The sequence below is a fragment of the Neofelis nebulosa genome, chromosome 8, assembly GCF_028018385.1.
Source record: "Neofelis nebulosa isolate mNeoNeb1 chromosome 8, mNeoNeb1.pri, whole genome shotgun sequence".
Taxonomy (NCBI): domain Eukaryota; kingdom Metazoa; phylum Chordata; class Mammalia; order Carnivora; family Felidae; genus Neofelis; species Neofelis nebulosa.
Window position 1 is genome coordinate 24,384,891 of NC_080789.1, and position 21,547 is coordinate 24,406,437.

The 21,547-nt window shown below is 39.9% G+C and overlaps 1 protein-coding gene across 5 annotated transcripts in view; it reads right to left on the minus strand.

The window, feature by feature from the left end:
* Positions 1-5,965: 5,965 nt before the first annotated feature.
* Positions 5,966-21,547, minus strand: part of CFAP54 (cilia and flagella associated protein 54) — a 288,646-nt gene continuing 273,064 nt past the window's right edge. For 4 of the 5 annotated variants that reach the window (XM_058741709.1, XM_058741710.1, XM_058741708.1 and 1 more), the window contains one exon: positions 5,966-6,201. In XM_058741709.1, the coding sequence (XP_058597692.1) occupies positions 6,082-6,201 (120 nt within the window). In that variant the 3' untranslated portion in view covers positions 5,966-6,081. Of the gene's footprint in view, positions 6,202-10,298; positions 10,467-21,547 lie in introns of all 5 variants that reach the window. The other variant, XR_009265430.1, reaches the window with a different exon arrangement.

The window sequence follows — 21,547 nt, forward strand, 5'->3', positions numbered from 1 at the left end:
CCCGTTCCCATTCTAAGCTATTAAATACAAAATGTATAAATGTTATCTTAAATATCAAACAGGACCAAAGACAATTTAAAAACAATTAATTTTGCATTGTTTCCAAAGCTCCAGTCGAAAATGTCCTTTTTGTAATAAAATTCCTATGCCTCTTAACCCAGCATTTTAACTAATGAATTAATTATGAAGAAAACTCCTGTCACTAAAGCCTTCCCGTTAATCATGTCTGTATTTATGACCAAAAAATATCTGTTGCTATGGAAATTTTAGTGTCAAAGTTTCATCTCATAAAGCTCTACTGATATGTAAAGCAAAAATAGGAAATGAGTCTTCAGAGAAAAGAAACTTCTTCCTTAATACATTTTTAAAAACATTGAAATTATGGATAGTAGATGGATTTTACAATGACCCTCACTTTGCATAACTAGCAATCATGTAAGAAGTCCTGCATATATCTAATTTTGGAAAATCAAATAATTTAAAGTATAACTAGGGAATTTACCATTGACAGGAACTGCACAGAGAATCTGCCTCAATTTAATTAAACATATACTGAGGTTCTACTAACTTATATTAAAAATTAATATTTTCATAGATTTGAGTTTTCTAAAATTGAGCACATATATAATCTGACAGTAGTTTCCAGATGATTTTTAGTTGTCACTAAAACTCCAAATAATGGAACCAGATGTGAACTACTCAGTTACAGCTGTATAATGAGACCAGAGTCACAACTCACATTTATTTTATTTTATTTTTAAAATTTTTTTTTAACATTTATTTATTTTTGAGACAGAGAGAGACAGAGCATGAACAGGGGAGGGGCAGAGAGTGAGGGAGACACAGAATCTGAAACAGGCTGCAGGCTCTGAGTGGTCAGCACAGAGCCCGACGCGAGGCTTGAACTCACCGACGGTGAGATCATGACCTGAGCCGAAGTCGGACGCTTAACCGACCAAGCCACCCAGGCGCCCCACAACTCACATTTAATATTCACCAGTAGGTGAGCCAAGAACCACACAAAGTATGCGGGCCAACAAGATGAGGAAGGAAAATGATATATTTGCTTTTAACTGCAAATAATGATATATTTGCATACATGAGAAATGTCTCATGTATGCAAAAAAAAAAAGTAGAGACCAATATAAAAAATACCCAGCTTAAAAAAGACAATTTTACAAGTACAAATGAAACTTCTTGGGCATTCTTGCTAGATCTCATTCCCCCTCCTTCATCTAAGAGGTGACTGGAAACCTGAATTTGGGGTTGACCATTAACCTGTATTCAAAATGTTGTTAGTATATACTCACACATTCATAAAGACTCTATTATGTCATTTCACCTGTTTTAAAAAGTTTTATATAAATGGTGTCTTCCTATATGTTTTCTTTAACACTACATTTTTTTCTTTTGTTCAACCTACTTTTGAAGTGTATCCAGATAGACATCTCTTTAATTCATTTAAAACTAACTGTTCTTTGGTAGTCTGTTATGCATTCATTTGTAATTTCTGTCTTATATTCTACTATATGACTACACTATTATTTTTCTATTCTCTACCTGAGGGAAATTAGGTAGATTGTTTGTTTGCTTGTTTTTTGCTATTGTAATCAATGCATCAGGAAAACAGTTTGCACAAGTTTCCTTGGGCACATGGGCGAAGTTTCTTTGGGAGATATAACACAAACATTTCAAGCATGAGAAAATGAGAAAAGGTGGTTAAACAGTGTACTTCCTGGTCCACTATTTTCTCCCCTAACCCACAGTTATGGGCTCGTCCAATCCTGTGCACACATAGATAATATTAAATTATTAAAATTTCTTTTTCCATAGATTGAAGATATCTTTGATAATGAAAGATAGATAGATAGGTATAGATAGATATAGATATAGACAGAGATAGATATTTCACCTAAATTTCCAGGTTGTAGGGAAATTGTACATCCCAAGATATAGTGCAAACAATGAGGTGCTCGGTCTCAAGCTAAATGAAACCCAAAGGAATGTGGGACACACTCACACACTTATGACACCCTTAAGCTAAGGTTATAAGACTGCACTGTGAAAATACAACAGTGCAAAACTCTACGCTAAAAGGACACTATTAGAGGCAAATGAGTAGGGCACCAGCAAGTGCCCAAGGAGTTCTGGGAGCCCTAGGCTCTGTCATTTGAATTAGGATGGAGAGATTCATACCATGTTGTCTAGAAGAAGGAAGAGCAATGCAGAATAGAGGCAGAAACCAAGCTTCTAGTAGTCTCCAGAAATGTGCCATTTCCCCCCTGCAATTCAGTGAAGGAGAACAAGTTAGCTGGGGTGGGAACTGTGTAAAGTGCCAACACATGAAGTGAACTAAGACTACTGCCCTGAAGTTTCTGAATAGCTGGCAGGTGGTCAATTTCTAAAGCAATTTCTTAGAGATTGATATGGAGAAAGATATGGGAAGCTCTGGGGTTTTATTACCCATCACTTCGCTGTTGGCATTGGCCTCTATTCCCCCGCTCCCTGCTTCCCTCCCCTCTTTCTGCTTCCCTTCTTCTCCCCTTTCAGTTTGCATCCTGTCATTCTCTGTTATAATTAAAATAGAAAACATTGCATGTGTGTGCTATAAAGCATCTGCAGATACTGTATATTGTATGAAAAAATAAGCAGCTGCAAATTGTGTAATTTGGTCTTAAAAAAAAAAAATCCTGAAAGACATTTCCGGAAATAAACATCTTTCATCCCAGTAGGTTTGAATTTTCTTTTTGTTTGTACTTCAGTCCATTTTATCACCATCCTCATTGCCTTGTACAGAAAGTTTCAGCTTTAACCAGTGAGTGTTCCTATTTTAGAAGAGATGAGGGAATTTCTGGAATGATGGCTTAAAATGGGGCAACTACGATAATAGGGTGTGGTGCAGTTTTACGCAGTGTTTTTCTCAGTCAAAACAACACCTAAGAATAACAGCAGCTGTAAGTTATTAAGAGTGGAGAAAAAGTAAAAATGTGCTGAAATATTACCTGTTACAGTTGGGAGGGATCTGCCATCCCCAGAGGAAACCGGTATATTGGCATGGCTACCACTGGCGTGGACAACATGCTTTCTTGGGGCATCTGTTCAGGTCTGCAAGTCACGTTTCAAAATCTGCTCCTAGGCAATAGGTGTCCCACTTTTAGCTTGAGGCTCAGCCATGTCTTCCTTTTCCTTGACTTCCCAATTTCCAGGAGCAGTGGAGTGGGCGCAAGGGCTGGGGAAGCCAGTTTAGCAATGAAGAGCTCAGACTCTCCAGTCAGACAGAGCTGGATTTAAATCTTGGTTCTGCCTCTAACTGTGATTATTGGGCAAGTTACTTAACTGCCTTTTGCTTTTGTTTCCTTATCCATAACATGGGTGAGTCATCCAATGTGCATCACGATCTTAATTCTTGTAAGGACAGAAAATGTTCCAGAAGGGTTAGGCAATAATGGTAGTGGTAGTGGTAGTGGTGGCGGAGGTGGTGGTGATACCTTTGCTTCCCTTCCTTTTAGAAGCCCATAGTACCATCTTGCCTCAGTCACATGCATCCATCCATCCATCCATTCATCCACCTATCCATCCATCCATCCCAGAAATGTTATAAACCTCTACTATGTGCCAGGCATTATTCTAGGGTCCTATAAAACAGTACACGCCTTTATATCTACTAATATTTAAAATAAAGAAAAATGAGGGGTGCCTGGTGGCTCAGTCAGTTAAGCATCCAACTTCGGCTCAGGTCATGATCTTACAGTTCGTGGGTTTAAGCCCTGCCTCGGGCTCTGCGCTGACAGCTCGGAATCTGGAGCCTGCTTCAGATTCTGTGTCTCCTCTCTCTCTGCTCCTCCCTCGCTTGTGCTCTGTCTCTCTCTCTGTCTCTCAAAAATAAGTAAATGTTAAAAATGTTTTCAAAAAAAAATGAAAAGCACCCAGTTAGTAAAAACTTACTAGGGACAAACAGTGGAATACATGCATATACACTCCTGGGAAATTAATATTAGGTTGAAGTAAATGGCCTTGGTTACTAGTCATGCTACAGTTCCACACCTGTATTAAATGCATAGTAACCTGTTGTGCCTTTTTTGTCCCTGGTGGCTAAACTTCCCATAAATTCAACTTTTCCTCTGAGGAACACAAAACCTTTAAAGGCATTCTCTCTCCTACCAGAGAAACTTAAAAGCTCCAGTCTCTGGACAAAGGATTTGGAAGCCCTCACCACATAAAACCCATCATATCTAAGTGGCTTTCCTGCAAGACCCAAACTTTATTTCATATGAAGGTATAGTCATCAGGCAATTTTCTTCCCTGAATTCAAAGGGAAATAGTTCCTTTTTCTTTCACTGCAGCATGGTATCCTAGTTGTTCTGTCTCTGTTTCTTCCCTTTCCATTATATACTGAATACATATCTTTTCTGAAAGCCAGACCATCATCTCATTCATTCATTCATTCATTCTTTTTCACTCACTCAACATTGACTGAAATTCCACTAGTGCTAGGAATTTGTCACTTCTGTCCTTAATCACCAGTCATATAGTACCCTATGATACACCGAATCAAGCCTGAAGCCTTCAGTCTAGTTCCACTCTTAGAGTTTAGCTCATTTTCCATCATGACTGTCCACTCCAGATTGGTAGCAAGAAAGTCCTTGACATACAAACCATATTCATTATCATTGTTATGCGTCTGTTCTCCTACAGCATCCTCCCTACCAGCAAATTTCTGACCGTGAAAATTCTTATAATTAGAAGTCTTGCTTCAGGTTCATTTTCTCCATGTACTATTCTAGGACAATTCTACCTTGGCTGTTCCTGGACTTTGGAACTGCATGGCTGTGTGAATTTTTTAAAAACCAGGGGCCAGAATACAGTTGCTACTTTTTTCTTTTATTATAAAGTAAGAACATTAAAAAATGTAAATAGTTACCAGCTACTATTACCACTGTTTCATAAAAGAAAAGCCAGTTTAACACCAATAGGAAGCAGAAAATTCATAATCTCAGGATAAAGGGCAATTAATTAACCACATTTAACTTTAGAAAAATACATTTAGGTTATACCTACTTTTTTTTTTCATTTTACTGTTGCTGTTCATGGGCTGGCATGTAGGAAGCATTTAGGCATAGCTTTCTTCAATGTTAAAGAAAATGGGTGACCCTCCCATCACCTTGATCCCCCTCCACCTTGGCAGGGACATGATAACTCCCAGCACGGTGATTAGTACCACCTCAGGTATTGTGCTGAGTACCTTATTACACCATCTCACTTAATTTAATTCACATAGCAATCCTATTAATAGCCCCATGCTACAAGTGAGGAAACAAACAAAGGCTTAAAGAATTTGTTACTTTCCTAAAGGAGCAGAACTGGTAAGTAGTGAAGTTACTGTTCAAACTCAGGTCTATATAATTCCATAGTCCATGCTCTAAAATTTTATATAATGTGGCTCCCAGCAGTATAAAATATGAAAGGTCTTAATTTGCTACAGATTTCTTTCCAAACCACATAGACAAACTTCCAAAGTTGAACCGACCACATGTTGAGGTTTAATCCAGAGTTTCTCACTCTTGGCACTATTGACATTCTGGGCCCGATGATCCCTGGTCGTGGGGGGGGCCCTCCTGGGCCTCTTAGGATAGGTAGCAGCATCCCTAGCTTCTACCCACTGGAGGTGGGTAGCACCCTCCTCCCAGTTACAGCGATCGAAAATGTCCTCACACATTGTCACACGTCCCCTGGAGGCAAAATTGCCCCCAGTTGAGAACCACTGTTTTAATCCAATCTTGTTCTATGGACACATCTAAAGACAACCTGTACGTGAACTGTATGACCATGGGAATAGTTGCACCTTGCACAAACATATTTTCTATGAACAGTTCTGTAAGATTGTTTTAATAAGCAACAGCATTGTTATTTAATTCAGATACAATTTAAGACATTACTCAAACTATAATTTTTGAGGAAACTTAGCTCGTGTAAGAAACAATTTTATTTTGCTTGTTGTGAGAAGACAGTTCCAAAAATGTATTTAAACCAAGAAAAACAGTATCACTTAAATCCTTTATAAGGTTAACATGTGAAGAGTGTTTAGGGAATAATCGACACCATCCAGTTGAAGAGGCTGCCTCCTGATATAATACAACCGTTAGCAAGATCAAAAAGTCTCTCAAGATTGAATATAGATGGCAGCGAGATAGCAAATGGGACCTGAGAAGAAGCAAAAAGTGTTCATGAAATGCATGGTTTCAAACTGTTGGCTGAAGTAAAGTTCTCAAACACACAAATACCAATTCCATATAATGATTTTATGTGAAAGCTATTTAACTCTTGCCTAAGGTAAAATGCAAAGTTTCACGTCTCTGCACTGCTGAAATGTCACACATACCATTTTATATCCTATTAAGATTCATAAATTAGCCTATAAAAAAGCAGGTATTTCGGGGCGCCTGGGTGGCGCAGTCGGTTAAGCATCCGACTTCAGCCAGGTCACGATCTCGCGGTCCGTGAGTTCGAGCCCCGCGTCGGGCTCTGGGCTGATGGCTCAGAGCCTGGAGCCTGTTTCCGATTCTGTGTCTCCCTCTCTCTCTGCCCCTCCCACGTTCATGCTCTGTCTCTCTCTGTCCCCAAAATAAATAAAAAACGTTGAAAAAAAAAATTAAAAAAAAAAAAAAAAAAAAAAAAGCAGGTATTTCTAGAAATATGGACTATTTGCATTTCTATAATCACTGCGTATGATTCTACAGGTAGGACTTTGGCTCTGTTCCTAACGAAATGCATTCTTCCATTAACAGGTTGTCCAGTTGAAAATCTCCCTGTCTCGCTTTGAGCTTAAATCCTGCCACAGTGAAGCAAATTCTGTTTGGAGCTTACTCTTTCTGAAAGACACACGGGGAGACCATGCAGAGAACCAGTGCAGCCAAAGTCACCTGAACAGAACAAAAGACGGAAAATAAGACTGCTTTTACGATCACAGCACTGGTTATTTCATTGAGAGAGAGGCAAGAAGGAGAGAATAAACAGGAAGGAATGGAAACAATGTTTCCTGGGAATCTACTTTATGCAGATGTAGATAATTTGGAAGATGAATGAGCAAATGTCATGTAGAATGACCATAACAGATTAGATCCTTGTGGGCCTAAATTATGGTAAGAAATTAGAAGAAAAGTTTTATTAATTTCTTGTCCAATTGTTAAACAAAACTTTTATTCTTTTTTTATTTAAAAAAATTTTTTTAATGTTTTATTTATTTTTGAGACAGACAGAGAGAGACAGAGCATGAGCAGGGGAGGGGCAGGGAGAGAGGGAGACACAGAATTCGAAGGAGGCTCCAGGCTCTGAGCCCGATGCGGGGCTCGAACTCACAAACTGCGAGATCATGACCTGAGCTGAAGTCGGACACTTAGCCAACTGAGCCACCCAGGTGCACCAAATGAAACTTTTATTCTTAAGAAAACTCAGGGAATCTAGAAGTGGAGGCTGCCTTTTATTTTTTTCTTCACTTTGTTGGATTAAAATATGACAAAAGTATTCCAGTACTTGTCTATAACTTAAAATAATAAAGAGGTGAAAAAATTAATAATGCCCTCCTTTCTCACTCAATCCTGAAGTAATAAGTATTCCTAGTTTCAGGAGTATCTTTCCAAAACTTTTAAAATCCTCTAACAAATGTATATTCATGTGGGTTTTTTCTTTTCCCTTTTCTCTTTCCTTTGTTTTTTTTTTTTTTAATTTTTTTTTCAACGTTTATTTATTTATTTTTGGGACAGAGAGAGACAGAGCATGAACGGGGGAGGGACAGAGAGAGAGGGAGACACAGAATCGGAAACAGGCTCCAGGCTCTGAGCTGTCAGCCCAGAGCCTGACGCGGGGCTCGAACTCATGGACCGCGAGATCGTGACCTGGCTGAAGTCGGACGCTTAACCGACTGCGCCACCCAGGCGCCCCTTTCCTTTGTTTTTTGAAATGGGTAACTAGATTTCCATTATTTGCTTTTTTTAGTTACCAATATGTAAGAAGAATCCCTCTTTAATCAATTCAGGGAGGCAGAATAACTACATTGAGTTTAAGAGTGTGCATTCTGGAGTAAGACTGTTGTGATTCAAACTCAGACCTCAAGCACACACCAGCTATGTGAGCTTGAGTAAAATATTTGGTCTGTTTGAATTTTAACTTCCTCATCCATGAAACAGAAATAATATTGTAATTACAATTGTTATTACAACATATTGCTGTTACAGGATGGGATGAATTTATACACATAAATACTTAGAACAGTGCCTAGCACACAATGAACACACAATAAAGGCTACACATTACTAATATGGTCGAACACATTCTTTTTAATGGCTACATAACAATGCATGGGATGGCCGCATCCTAATTTATTCAATCACTTACCACAGAGGTTGTTTCTAGTTTTTGTACATGCTTGTCTATTCGTGTACATCATTGGGTACACATGCTTTTATTTCTGTACTACTGATTCCCTAAGATGGTTTGGTTTAGTGAAAGGGTGTTTACCCTTTACATTTTTAACACTTCCTTTATTTTTTTATTTTTATTTTTTAGAGAGGGAACGAGTGCAAGCAGGGGAGAGGATCAGAGAGGGAGAGAGAGAGAATCTTAAGCAGTCTCCATGCTCAGCACAGAGCCCAAGGCAAGGTTCGATCTCATGAACCCGGGATCATGACCTGAGCCAAAATTAAGAGTTGGATGCTCAACCAACTGAGCCATGCAGGTGCCCCACATTTTAGCATTTCTTGCCAGATTTCTTTCCAAATAGGTTATAGCAATTAACATAGATACCAAATTGACGTAGATCTACTTGTTGAAAAGACCGTTCTTTCCTTCCTGCACCGCAAAGTCACTTTTGACATAAACCATGGGACCACATATGTGTGCATCTCTTTCTAGTCTATATTTTGTTCTATCGGTCTATATCTATACTTAATCTCACACTATTATTACAGCTCTTTCATAAGACTCGACAACTAAAAGTATAGCTTCATTAGCTTTGTTCTTTTTTGTAATGGCTTTGGCTATTCCACATCCTTTGTATGTCTGTGTAAATTTTCTGATACTACTGCAAATGATAGCTTTAAAATTTTTTCACTTATAACTTTTTTCTGCTATATAGAAATAAAAGTTATATGTACATTCATATGTTTATACCTACTTCACTAAATTCGCTTATTCATCCTAGGAGACAATTTTGGATTTTCTATGTCTATAAAGAATAAGAACTTTCTTCCTTCCTTTCTCACACTTTATTCCTTTCTGTTTTCTTCTTTACTTCACTGGCTGAGAATCCCCATGCAGTGTTAATTAGAAATGATGATAGGATGTCATAAACACAGGATTAATTGACTTTTCAATTCAGGGAAAGGGGGCAGGGTTATTTAATGAATGACATTGTAAAACTGTCTACTACTAAAATTCATCATTTTCTTTACTTACATCCTCTACTATTTTTGTTAAGTTTATTCCGGGGCATTTTATAATTTGGTTATTATTGTGAATGTTTTAAAGTTTTAGGAAAACTTTAAAAGTTTAAAGTTTAGTGAAAATGCTAAATTTATCTCACAGTCAAAATACATCAACGCTATAAACACTAAGAGAATCGGAATGTGCTTTAGGAAGTCAGAGTTACATCCTTTCCCCAGAGAGTTCAAGATTTTGCAAATTAGAATTTATAGGATTTCAAATAAAATGATAGAGTTAAAAGATAAAGTGTTTCTTTAGTCATGTTTCTTGACCTGTATCTACTCAATCTTGATACCTGGACATTTAAAGTGAGCCCACATAATGGTTACAATGTGAACACATCCATGAGGCTCAGAGACTTTTAGCAACTTGCCCAAGCTCCCTCAGCTAGTGTCAGAGCCAGGATCTTTACTCAGACACACTGGTTCCTCAGAACATGTTCCTAACCACTCTGATGCACTGCCTGTCCCCTGCTGCCAATGCTGGCCTCTGAGGTCCCTCCTGGCATGGCTTGTGTGCCAACCACGGAATGTCCCTGCTCCCTGCAGCCTCTGCTCCCAATCCCACCTGACTTCGGTCTCCTGCTCCTCCCGTAGGCTCTGTGGCACTCTGGACCCTTCTCCAGCTTTGACTTTTAGAAATTTTATGGAAGCTTCTAGGGCTTCCATAGGGAATTTCTCAAGTAAAGTTAAGTTTAGGTGAAATTACTGAATTTTTTTTTGCCATTCAATAGAGACAGGATTAGCAATCATAGAATCGTGGGAGAGTCTTTTATGTCTTTTGTAAGTAGCTTTGAGTCTGGATTGTCCTGGATAACATACCGAGGAATCCTGGTTCCTTTTCCTGGATCAAGAAAGGCTTTGTGGAGAGAAAGGAAGGGAACGGCTTGGCAGGTAAGCAGACTGAAAATTAGTTCAAGTAGGTTAGGCTTGCAAGGAGCAGTATTAAAGAAATGGTGATGATTCTGGCTTCCTAGAAAGGATAGAAGTCTGAAATAATATGAAGAAGGGAAAAAAGTTAATCAGGTTGAGAAACACTGAAGGGGTTCATTGCCAGGACTTGAGCTTGTCTTGAGGGGGAGCTTGTGAAAGTCATTGGAGAGTTAAAGGTTATTTGCCAAGGCTATATTTTATAGAAGTGTCTGCGTGAAAACTAGATTCTATCATAATGAAGGATTTTATTACTTCTGTTCTTTTGTTCCAACAATTTTCCTTGATTGAAAGAAAAATCATACCATCTTCAAAGTATCTATGATTCTCCTCAATCCAATGAGTTTTTATTGAGCACCTACATTGAGAATTCTTCTTGGTTCTCTCAGCACAGTGTCAGTTGCCTTTTTGTTGGTTCTAAGTGTTAATGACCAAGAAAAATGGGAGAAAGCGAAATTCCCACTACTCAGTTACATTTGCCTGATCTTGTAAGAGGTAAGCAGGTTATCAAAAACTGGGCTTTGTGATATGGATGGATTTAACTTCACCTCCTTTCAAGAATTTTAAAACACAGAGAGCCACAGCCATGAAAAAAAAAAAAGGTTTAAAAGCTTCAGGGTAGGAAAACAAATGCTGATTTCATCCAGCATTCTCACATATAGGTTTCTGTACCACATTATAGGTCTATCTCAATATGTCACCGGAGTCTTTGAAGTTAATAATTTATTGGATATTTTTTTTCAGACTGGGGAATAATATACATTCCAAGGCAGAAAGGATAATATGATACTGGCTTCCTTAAGACTCGGTATCATGAATGACTAACAACAGTAGACGTTATCCTCCGCGATCTAACAGAAATAGCACCCAACTCTTAAGAAGGTGAGAAGGAGAGTTGTATGCAACTCTGCGAGACCACAGGACATTTCACACTTTGCCAAGAACAAGATTATCTTTTTTATCACTCCAATTTGGGGATAATAAAACTTTAAATATGACAGGAATAAAGGTTTCTTAACATAATATGAGATCAAGGGTCATTTTGGTAAGATGGTAGAAATCTTCTAAAATTAAATTTTAAAGAAATAACATTATTATAAAGACACCTTGCTGAGAACAAGAAAATTAGAAATTAAAGATGGGATATGGGAGAGAAAACATTTGTACAGAGAATTGTTTCAAATGTCACACTGTCTATGAATAGGATTGATTCTTCACAAACCATCATCATCACCGCAGCTATCGTCACGGTCACTGTCCCACCACTGAGCCTCAGCTGTGCGTGGCATTTCCTTGAGCTCTTGAACAGAGTTCACCTTTTAGTAAAGGACAATGCTTGCTCAGACACGTTGTCCTACACGTACAGGAAACCAAATGTTTCAGTCAGTTCAAAAACTGTTTGGCAACACTAAAGAACCCTGTCTCTCCTCATACCCAAAAAGATGCCATAAATGTTTTGGAATACATGAAAAATGCCTCCATGAAGGAAGACATATTGAGGGGGACTACATCCATTGGGTGTATGTTTGAAATTCAATTTTAGGTTATGTTCATAGTTTATAGCTATGGTGTAATAAGAAATAAGTAATTGTTCTTTGTCCTAGGTTCCTGGCATAAAGCTCCTAAAATCCTTGGGAATTTTCCTTTGTATGCTAATAAGATGACTGTGGGGTAGGGGACCGATAGCTTCAGGGGCTGGTCACCAGGAAAACCAACCATGTGATTGAAGGATGGAACTTTCAGCCCTTGCCCTGACCTCTGGGGAAAGGAGGGGGGCTGGAGACTGAATTTGATCACAACAGCCAACCATTTAGTCAGTCATGCAATGAAACCTTCACAGAAACCTCGTAAGGACAGATTTCAAGGAACTTCTTGGTTGGTGAACGCGTTGACGTGCTGGGAGTGTGGGACACTCAGAGAGGGCATAGCAGCTCTGCCCCTGTCCCCCCCACCACACACACACACACACAAGATCTTGCCCTATGCATGTCTTATATGGGACTATTCCTCAGTTGTATACTTTATAATAAACTGGTAATTGTAAGTGAAGCACTTTCCTGAGTTCTGTGATTCATTCTAGTGAATTATCGAATCTGAGGGTGGTAGCCAGCATCTAAAGTGGGGTCAGTCTTGGATTAAACCTTTAATCTGTGAAGTCTACCCTAACTCTGGTAGTAGTATTGGAACTGACTCGAAAGGTTAGACCCCCAGTTGGTGTCAGAGAATCGCAGAAGTAGTTGGTGTCAGGAAAAACCCCCTAATAGTCATGTTTGGTATTATGTAAATTAGGGCAGTGCTCAGCTAGTGAGAGTCTCTGGGGTCTTTGGGACATTCTCCTACACCCCGCTCCTCCTTGGCAGATATTGCCCTCCATACCCCTTCCCAGGCCAAGCTGAGGCACTACTTAGTGAAAAGCGATTGAGCTGGCAGTGGTATCTCCATTATGGGTGTGTCCTTTGCTTTTTATAGGGAACTATTCAAGAAACAATCCTATAAGGCCAAAAGAGATCTTTAAGAAAAAAGTTGGAGTTTAGGCTGTACATACCCGGCTTATTCTAACTGCTCAAGAGACTAAGGCCCAGAGAAAAGAGTCTTTGAAATATGACACCCTATTGTGCAGAAAGAACAGCTGCTCTCCCCCTCTCTCTCCAGGAAAGTATTTTTCGCCATATAAAGAACTAATAAAGGGTCTCAAACAGGGCAAATCCCCTTTAAAATATCAAAAGCTCTAATCAGAACAGGAAGGATGAGTTATGCAACCAACAATGAATTGCATGGGGCATAAAGGCTAGATGCAAGTTCATGGCCAATGGTTCAGTGCTTATAATCAGGGCTTTGGGAAAGAGTTAAAGGAGAAGTGTCTTGGATGGAGGATTTAACAGAAATGCCTGTATTCAATGTGTTATAAAATTGAATGCTTATTTCTCACTCTCTCTGGAGATGCAAGAATATAAATTCTAAGCTAGTACTTATATGTGATTATATCATTTTACATCACTGCCTTTATTTTGAGAAGATAGTTTTAAAGCTTTACCAAGTCCTTGTTTTTCTATTCTGAAAAAAAAAAAGCTTTTCCTAAGAAAGGAAGCCAGCATTTATTGAGGCTTGCAGGTAGGCTGGACTCTTTGTTTCACAGAGTTTATTTCATTTGTAAATTAACTGTCAAATGGAGGTCAAGAGAAAATGTGGTTGAACTAAGGGATCACATTGTAGAATGTAATTTTAATCATGATTGGGTGACATGTGGGTGATGTTTTGTCTTTACTTCTTCATTAGGAAATAAACTTTAAGCCAGAAAGTATGCTTCCTATCTCCTTTGGAATTCTTCTAATTCCAATAAATAAGAATTAATTGAGCACTCATGTATTCATCACCAGTCAGTCAGAGATTTCATTTTTTTTTAAACTCATTGCTGAGGTTTGGGTTCCTGGAAACAGATTCTGAGATGGAACTCAGCTTTCAGGAAGCTTATTAGGGAATGCTCTTGGGATCAACACCCATAGGAAAGGAAAGAAAGCAGGATTAGCAGAGAGAGAGAAGAGCAGTCACAACAAAGGGCTCAGCCAACCCCATGGAGAGGGAGTTTTGAAGCTGGGATGACCCTTCAGAGATGCTCTGAATTGTGGTAGGGGGGTCAGGTCTTTGTACTGCATATCAACCAGACTCCTTCCCCCCCCCCCCCCCCGCCCCCCTGCAAAAGGAGGCCATCTCTTTTCCCCCCATGGACATTCCTGAAGAGGGTTGGGAACTCAGGACTGTCGGTACATTTCCCAGCGCTGGGAAAATAAGCTCTTCAGTCCTGAAGGGAGATCTGGGGGTCTCAGTGGAGGGGCCATGAGAGGCGCAAATATTTAATTCAACGGTTAACTGTAGAACCATCAAGCAACTGGCAATATGGCAAAAAAAAAAAAAAAAATATATATATATATATGTATATACACACACACACACTAGTATACAAGTGATACAAGCCAAAGGGAGATTTGAAGTAATAACTAAGTAAGAATTCTTATACCAGACTTCCAGATGCTGCTTGTTTTTCTGGGTCATGGTAGAACAAGCTTAACACATTTTCAGTAAAACTCCTATTAATCATGTTATTTGATTACCCTGAGGAACAGTGTCCCTTCTGGAGTATGAGAAGAATTAGAAAACAAAGACTAGGAGGAAGATTCAGAAATAATTTCTTCCCTCAAATAATATCTTTCCATAAACTTAAATATGAAGAAATTCAGTAATTTCACCTAAGCTTAACTTTACTTGAGAAATTGCCCCACGGAACCCTGAGAAGCTTCCATAAAATTTCTAAAAGTCAAGCTGGGAAAGGGTCCAGAGTGCCACGGAGCCCACAGGAGGAGCAGGGGATTGAAGTCAGGTGGGATTGGGAACAGAGGCTGCAGGGAGAAGGGACATTCTGTGGTTGACACACATGCCATGCCAGGAGGAACCTTAGAGGCCAGCCTGGGCAGCAGGGGATAGGCAGTGCGGCAGAGTGGTTAGGAACACATTCTGAGGAGTCAATCTGCCTGGTCATGGATCTTCTGACACGGACTAGCTGAGGGAGCTTGGGCAAGTCACTTAAATTTCTCACGTGTAATATAAGGATAATCACAGCATCTAACTAGAAACAGAAATCTAAAATCAAACACTGAACATCAGAACATACATGCACATTCATGTCTGATTGCTGCTGTTACAAATTTGTGACAAACCTAGTGGCTTACAACAACACAAATGTGCTCTCTTACAGTCCTGTAGATAAGAAATTGGAATTCACTTTCACTGTGCACAAATCAAGATGCCAACAGGGCTGGTTCTCTCTGGGGGCTGTAAGGGGACAATCTGTTTCTTTGCCTTTCATGGCTTCTACAGACCACCTGTGCTCCTTGATTTGTAGCTGCTTTAAAGCATTCACTCCAGTCCTGTTTCCATCATCACATGCCTTCTCCTACTGATGTCAAATAAGGATACTGTGACTACACTTACGGCCTACCTGGATAGGCCAGAATAATCTCCCCATCTCAATGTCCTTTATTTAATCATATCTGCAAAGCCCTTTTTGTCTTACAAGGTAAAAGGTTCTGGGGATTAGGATGTGGATATCTCTGGGGGGCCATGATTCAGCCTACCACATAAGTAATTAAATAATAAGGTTTAGCTCATAAGAACATCCTATTTATACCATATCTGCTCAACAAAGTTTGGGTCACTGAAGTTATTGAATTGTTTCTATTTAAAAATTCATAGCATCATTTGTGACAACATGGTTGGAGCTACAGAGTATATAATACCAAGTGAAATAAGTCAGTCAGAGAAAGACAAATACCATATGATTTTACTTGTATGTGGTATTTAAGAAACAAAGCAAATGAACAAAGAAAAAAGAGACACCAACCAAGAAGCCAACTCTTAACCATAGAGAACAAACTGATGGTTACCAGAAGGGAGGTGGGGGGGGATGCGTGAAGTAGGTGAAGGGGATTAACAGTACGCTTATGACGAGCACTGAGTAATGTATAGAACTGTTGAATCACTATCTTGAACTCCTGAAACGAATATACCACTGCATAATTCTATACCGGAATTAAAACAATCAATCAATCAATCAATCAAAATTCACGGCATTCCTGTAAAATGACTATTGTTCCAGAAGTTATCAGTGTTCACTATAATATGTACTGGTTTCTCTACAATTTTCCACACCCTTGCACATCAGGTTGAAGTCAATATGCTATGAACGGAAATTATGATAGCCATTCCATACTGGCTCTTGGAAATGGTCACCTTAATTTATTGCCTAAACTAGGACATAAATAAGGAGTAAAAGGAAAAAGGAAATAAAAGGAGAATAAAAGTAAATAAAAGGAAAGTTTCTTAAGCATTATTCCGAATCAACAGGTATACGTTATGACCGTCGCAGGCCAGCCGAGATGAATGGCCACCCTACTTAAAAACCTCTGGGGAAGTCCTCCAGTCCTCTTCCCCTGCAATGGTGATGTTGGAGCCCATGTAGTCCAGACAGAATAGCTACATGCAGAAGGAGAGTCGTCCAACCCTCACTGAACTTTGTTTGAAAAAGAAATGAACCTTTATCGCCACTGAGATTTGGGGTTTATTTGTCAGCACAGCAACCCCTGCCCCATCCTGTCTAAAACACCCATGCTCTAGCAAGTTTGTCCTTCCCTTATAGTATACACGGGGAGAATTCCATCAGAGTGAGGGTTTAACTCCACTTAAAGGTTGGGACTTTGAATCTCAGCAGCAAAGAAAGGCTGTAACTGGGTATCCTGAAGTTGGGCTCCCTCCTGAAGGGCTGTGTCCAGTCTGCCTGTGGGCTTCTGAGCTGGGACACAGAAGTGAAAAGCCCAGAGTTGGAACAATACTTGGCAAGTCTTGATGCTTTTTTATGAAAGAGATCACTGGGCTTATAGCCTGGAAACTAGAAACAGGAGGCTCTTTTTTAGAACAAAGGCTTAATAAAGAACGTGAACTAAAGTTTGCATTTTGTTCCTGGGACTTTGTTGCTTAGAACCAAAGCATGAGAAGCTTTGGTAGCTAGTAGCTTCCACTTGCAGTAGCAAACTGGAGGGCAGACCTCTTGTGCATGGTGTGGAAAGAAAAACTGCTCACGCTGACTTCTTTATTCATTTACCAGCATATACAGCAAGCCGCTGCAAACCGCTCTTACACCGTGGCCAACACTGACCAGCAATTTCTGATAGAAAATCTAACAGAGTTTGCAATTTATGAAGGATTTTCACATTAAATCATTTCACTGAACTCTTTTTAAAATGCCTAAGTTGAGTATTTAGCCTTTGTTTGTCAATATTAGTAAGAGTGTGCTCAGAAGAAGGGGGCAAGGAAAGAGGAAAAGGCCAGATAGGAGGAGGAGGAAGGATGGAAGGAGGTGGAGTGAAAATCCAGTCCTGAGCTTCCCTGAACGTGTGCCAGCGGTATGTGCCGGGTATCGCAGCAGGCACTGTTGACTAATGGTAATTCCATGGCTAAAATAAAATGTGCTGATGTTCATAAGAATGTTTTGGTTCATCAAGGTATAGTTTAACAGCTCTCTGGGGGATTATACCGAGTGAAAAAAATGACACCCCCGAAGGTTACATACTGTATGGTTCCTTTTATATAACATTCTTAAAATGACAAGATTGTAGAAACGGAGACCAGATTAGTAATTGTCAGAAATTAGGGACAGTGGTGGGGGGTAGGAAGTGAGGTATCTATCAGAGGACAAGAGGGGTCCTTGTAGTGACAAAATTGTTCTGTATCCTGACTATTAATGTCAGCATCCTGGTGGTGATATTGCACTACAGTTTTGAAAGATGTTACCACTGGGAAAAAGCTGGCTAAAAGGGACACAGGATCTCTCTATATTATCTCTTATAATTGCAAGTGAATCTATAATTATCTCAAAATAAAAAGTTTAATTAAAAAAGGATGGAAAAATAATATGAATAATACATTTATTAAATGTCTAATTACTCTGTTGAAAATTAGCAAATATTTAGGTAGGCCAAAAGCCACTCATGAAGGTAGTTTCTAATGGTCAAGTAACCCGAGCCTCATTTCACATTATTTAAGGCTGGAAAAGATAAAGACGAGCACAGGGTACTGAATACTTACCAACGGCATTACACTGACACTATACCAAATGTGTTGCGTGCTTTTCTAATGTGATTCTCCATGAGGAGAATGTACAGACCAGGAACTGAAGCACACAGATATAAAGTAAGTTGCTCACAGCCATACATACAGTCAATAGACGGTGGAACCAAGAATTAAATCATGTTTTTATCCGCCGATACACTGCTTCTGAGACCTTCAGCAGACTGCAACAGATGGGTGACTTGTCCACAAGGGTTCACTCTTCCTACCATACCGTGTTCTCACAGGTGGTTCAGAAAAGAACGTAAAGGCGTTAGCTGCCTGAGATGTAGGCAGAATGAAAGCAAAACTCTCGAATGGCTAGTGTCCAAAGTATTGACGAGGGAAATGGGTAAATTTACACCTGCTCCTTCTTCGCGGATTTATTTTAATATAAAGAACATTTGTGCAGAGAATTTCCAAAGCTTGCCAACTGACTCAGCTATATGAGGCAAAGGTCAATACCCTCCTGACATGAAAAGATAATCCCATTGTTAAGGGCACAGTTTGTTAATCAAGACAAAACCATTTAGCAAAATGAATGAAGTAAGTGAAACTAAATGTTTAACTCAGTTTTCAGCACATTGAAAAGCAATAGACAGATTTGCTAATGGGACCCCTGCCTTTCACCTCCTTCGAAGTTCTCCAGAATGACTAAACTTCAGGAAGCCGTCCCTTTGGTTCTGAACTGCTCTTCTATCCTGAATGGAGCCAGGCTTGCTCGATGCAGCAATCTACACACCTCTTGCCACTTAGATGGTAAACACACAATATCAGGTTCGCGATTATATTTTGGTTTAAATTATATCCAAGTATCATTATACCAGCAAATTGCGCGTCTAACAAGAGTAGGACCAGCACTTTGAGCACAGATAGCACAAAGGCTCTCGGTTCCATGATGAGCGAGAGCATATTTCACCTTGACACTATTGCTGGCAAATCTCTGAGAGATGAGCATTTTGAAAATGCTATAAACAGCTTAGCCTTTTCTTAGCATTTTGAAGAGCACATTAATAGCCTGGCCTTTTCTTAAGGGCTTTCTTTTTCCCTTAGCCAAATTTGACAGCTAGAAGTGAACAGTGAGAGGATGGAATCAAAGTCAGGGCTGTGTTTTAAAAGCAGTGTGGAACTGATGTCATCTGGCATTGTCTTCAAAAGAATATAAGAATATTAAGTGGATGTCTCATGAACTTAAACACAAAGGAGACTCTTCACTTGAGGACAGAATGATAATGTCTCACAGAAGAAAGATGTAATTCTAGATGCCCATAAAATCTATTCAGACAGCTTTTGGCTGGTAAGAAAAAAAAAAGAAGAAGAAGAAAAAGAAAAGAAAAAAGAAAAGGAAAGGAAAGAAAAGAAAAGGAAAGGAAAGGAAAGAAAATCTGCAACTCTCAACTTAACCAATTATAATATTAGTAAAATTAAATTTTAAATACTTAGTAAACACCTACCCTAGAATATGTGAAACCTTAAGCCCAATGCTGTAAGCGACATTTTAAAGAGAGTATTGTTATTGCCACCATTTGGAAAGTTATGCTAAAAAGAAACCAAGAGGCACACGGTAATGTAATAAAATTAGCTGAAGGAAATTAAATAGCTTAGCATCACCCTCTAGGATTTAACAGCCTAAAAAAAATGGGAAGTAGAGGCTCTCCCACATAAATTGGGACTATATAACCTCGCCTACGATCCAGAAAAACCTCCCAGATCACTTCAAAGGCTGCTCTGAGAACCCACCTAGGTTATCCTCGGTATAAACACACTCAGCAACTTCAGGACAGTTACTGAGCATCTTTGGGGAGAGTTGCTGACTAATTTTAAAAATTGCCTAAGTTGCCAGGAGCGGCCTCTGTTCAGAGTAGGAAGAGGCCCACAAATTGGGAGAGCTTTACTGGATGTCGTGGCAGATTGCATTTTCCCAAAATGGTTGCAACAATAGCTCCCGACCCACATGCCCTTCTTATAATTTGATATTAACACTCCTCCCACCAGGAGGTGGAATCTGTGTCCAATCTTGGATCTGGGTGGATTTGGGACTCGCAGGGAAAAGCCATTATGTAACTTTAAAAGCTAGGGCATAAACAGTGATAGAGCTTCTGCCTGATTCTTTTGGAAGGCTCGTTCTTGAAACCCAGAGACTATACTGCGCCGAGGCCCAACCGGGCACACTGAGGTCACGTGTCATGTTCCGGCCCACAGTCCAATCTGCGTTCCCAGCCCCATAGTCAACAGCCAGCGTCAAGCACCAGACCAAACTCGCCTTTGAGCCTTCGGGGATCCCAGCCCTCGGAAGCTGAATCATCCCCAACCTTCAGGTCTATCCAGCTGATGCCCCAGGTATCATGGAGCGGAGACCAATTGTCCTGTTAGGTCCTTTGCAAACATGTGACCGGCATTTTAGTGAAATGGTGGTCGTTTTACGCCACTAAGTTTGGGGTGCTTTGTTATAGAACAGCAGTAACTGGAACAATGAAAATGGGAAATGTATGTGGTTAAAAGTGATGCATGCAGCCATTCCTAGCACCGGAATTACCGCAGCTTCTCTTTCAGCCTCTCTTTCGGGAATGTACTCAGAGGCTTCATCTCAGGCATGTTGCCGTTCCACTGTAGCTGCTCCTCTACCTACAGGGGTCTAACTGCAAGGGAACTCAGATAGCTCTTCGATGATGATAACAATGTTTTGTTTAGGATTGTGCCTGGCACTGTTCTGAGAGTTTACATGGATTGACTCATCGAATCCACACAACAAACCTATGAGGTAAGTACTATTTTTATTCTCATTTTACAAATAGGGAAACTGAAGCCTTGAGGTTAAACAACTTTCCCAAGTTTACACAACTAGCAAATATCAGAGCTGGGCTGGGATTTGGAACCAGGCAGCTGCGCTCCCAAGCAAGCCTGTGCACAAGCCACCGCGTGCACCACTTCCCAAACGCTGACTCTAACTCTCCCTCGATCCAGCCCCTCCCTCTGAAAGGCCAAGAGCACCCAAATTGAAAAAGTGGGACACTGCTGGCTTCAGTGTCACGATAATGGTCCGGGCACAGGCTCCGGAGTCTGCCGGTCTTGGCTGGGACAGTTACCAGCTGTGGTGACTTTGGGCAGGTCTTTTAAGCTCCGTTACCTCTTCCCTTCCCCTCCCCCTTTTATGCAAAACAATCATCCATTTTAAAGCCACAGCTGTTGTCTTCATTAAGCATTAGCCTTACTCCTCCTTTCTAGACTGTCAGCCTCTTTGGGACAAGGACTTTGTCTTTCTCACTTCTGAGTGCTCCAGTGGAGCCAGCATGGTGCCATGTACTCAGCTGCAGCTTGTAACTGAGTTGACTTAAAAACAAAAAAAACAAAAAAAACAAAAAAAACTATTGTCTTTATTTTTGTATCCAGGGCTTTTGGGATTTGTTCTGTTCTTTCCATCCCCATGAACAAAGCCATAAAATCATGCTCTTACCACTGAGTCTGCTGCCAAAATGAGGACTTGG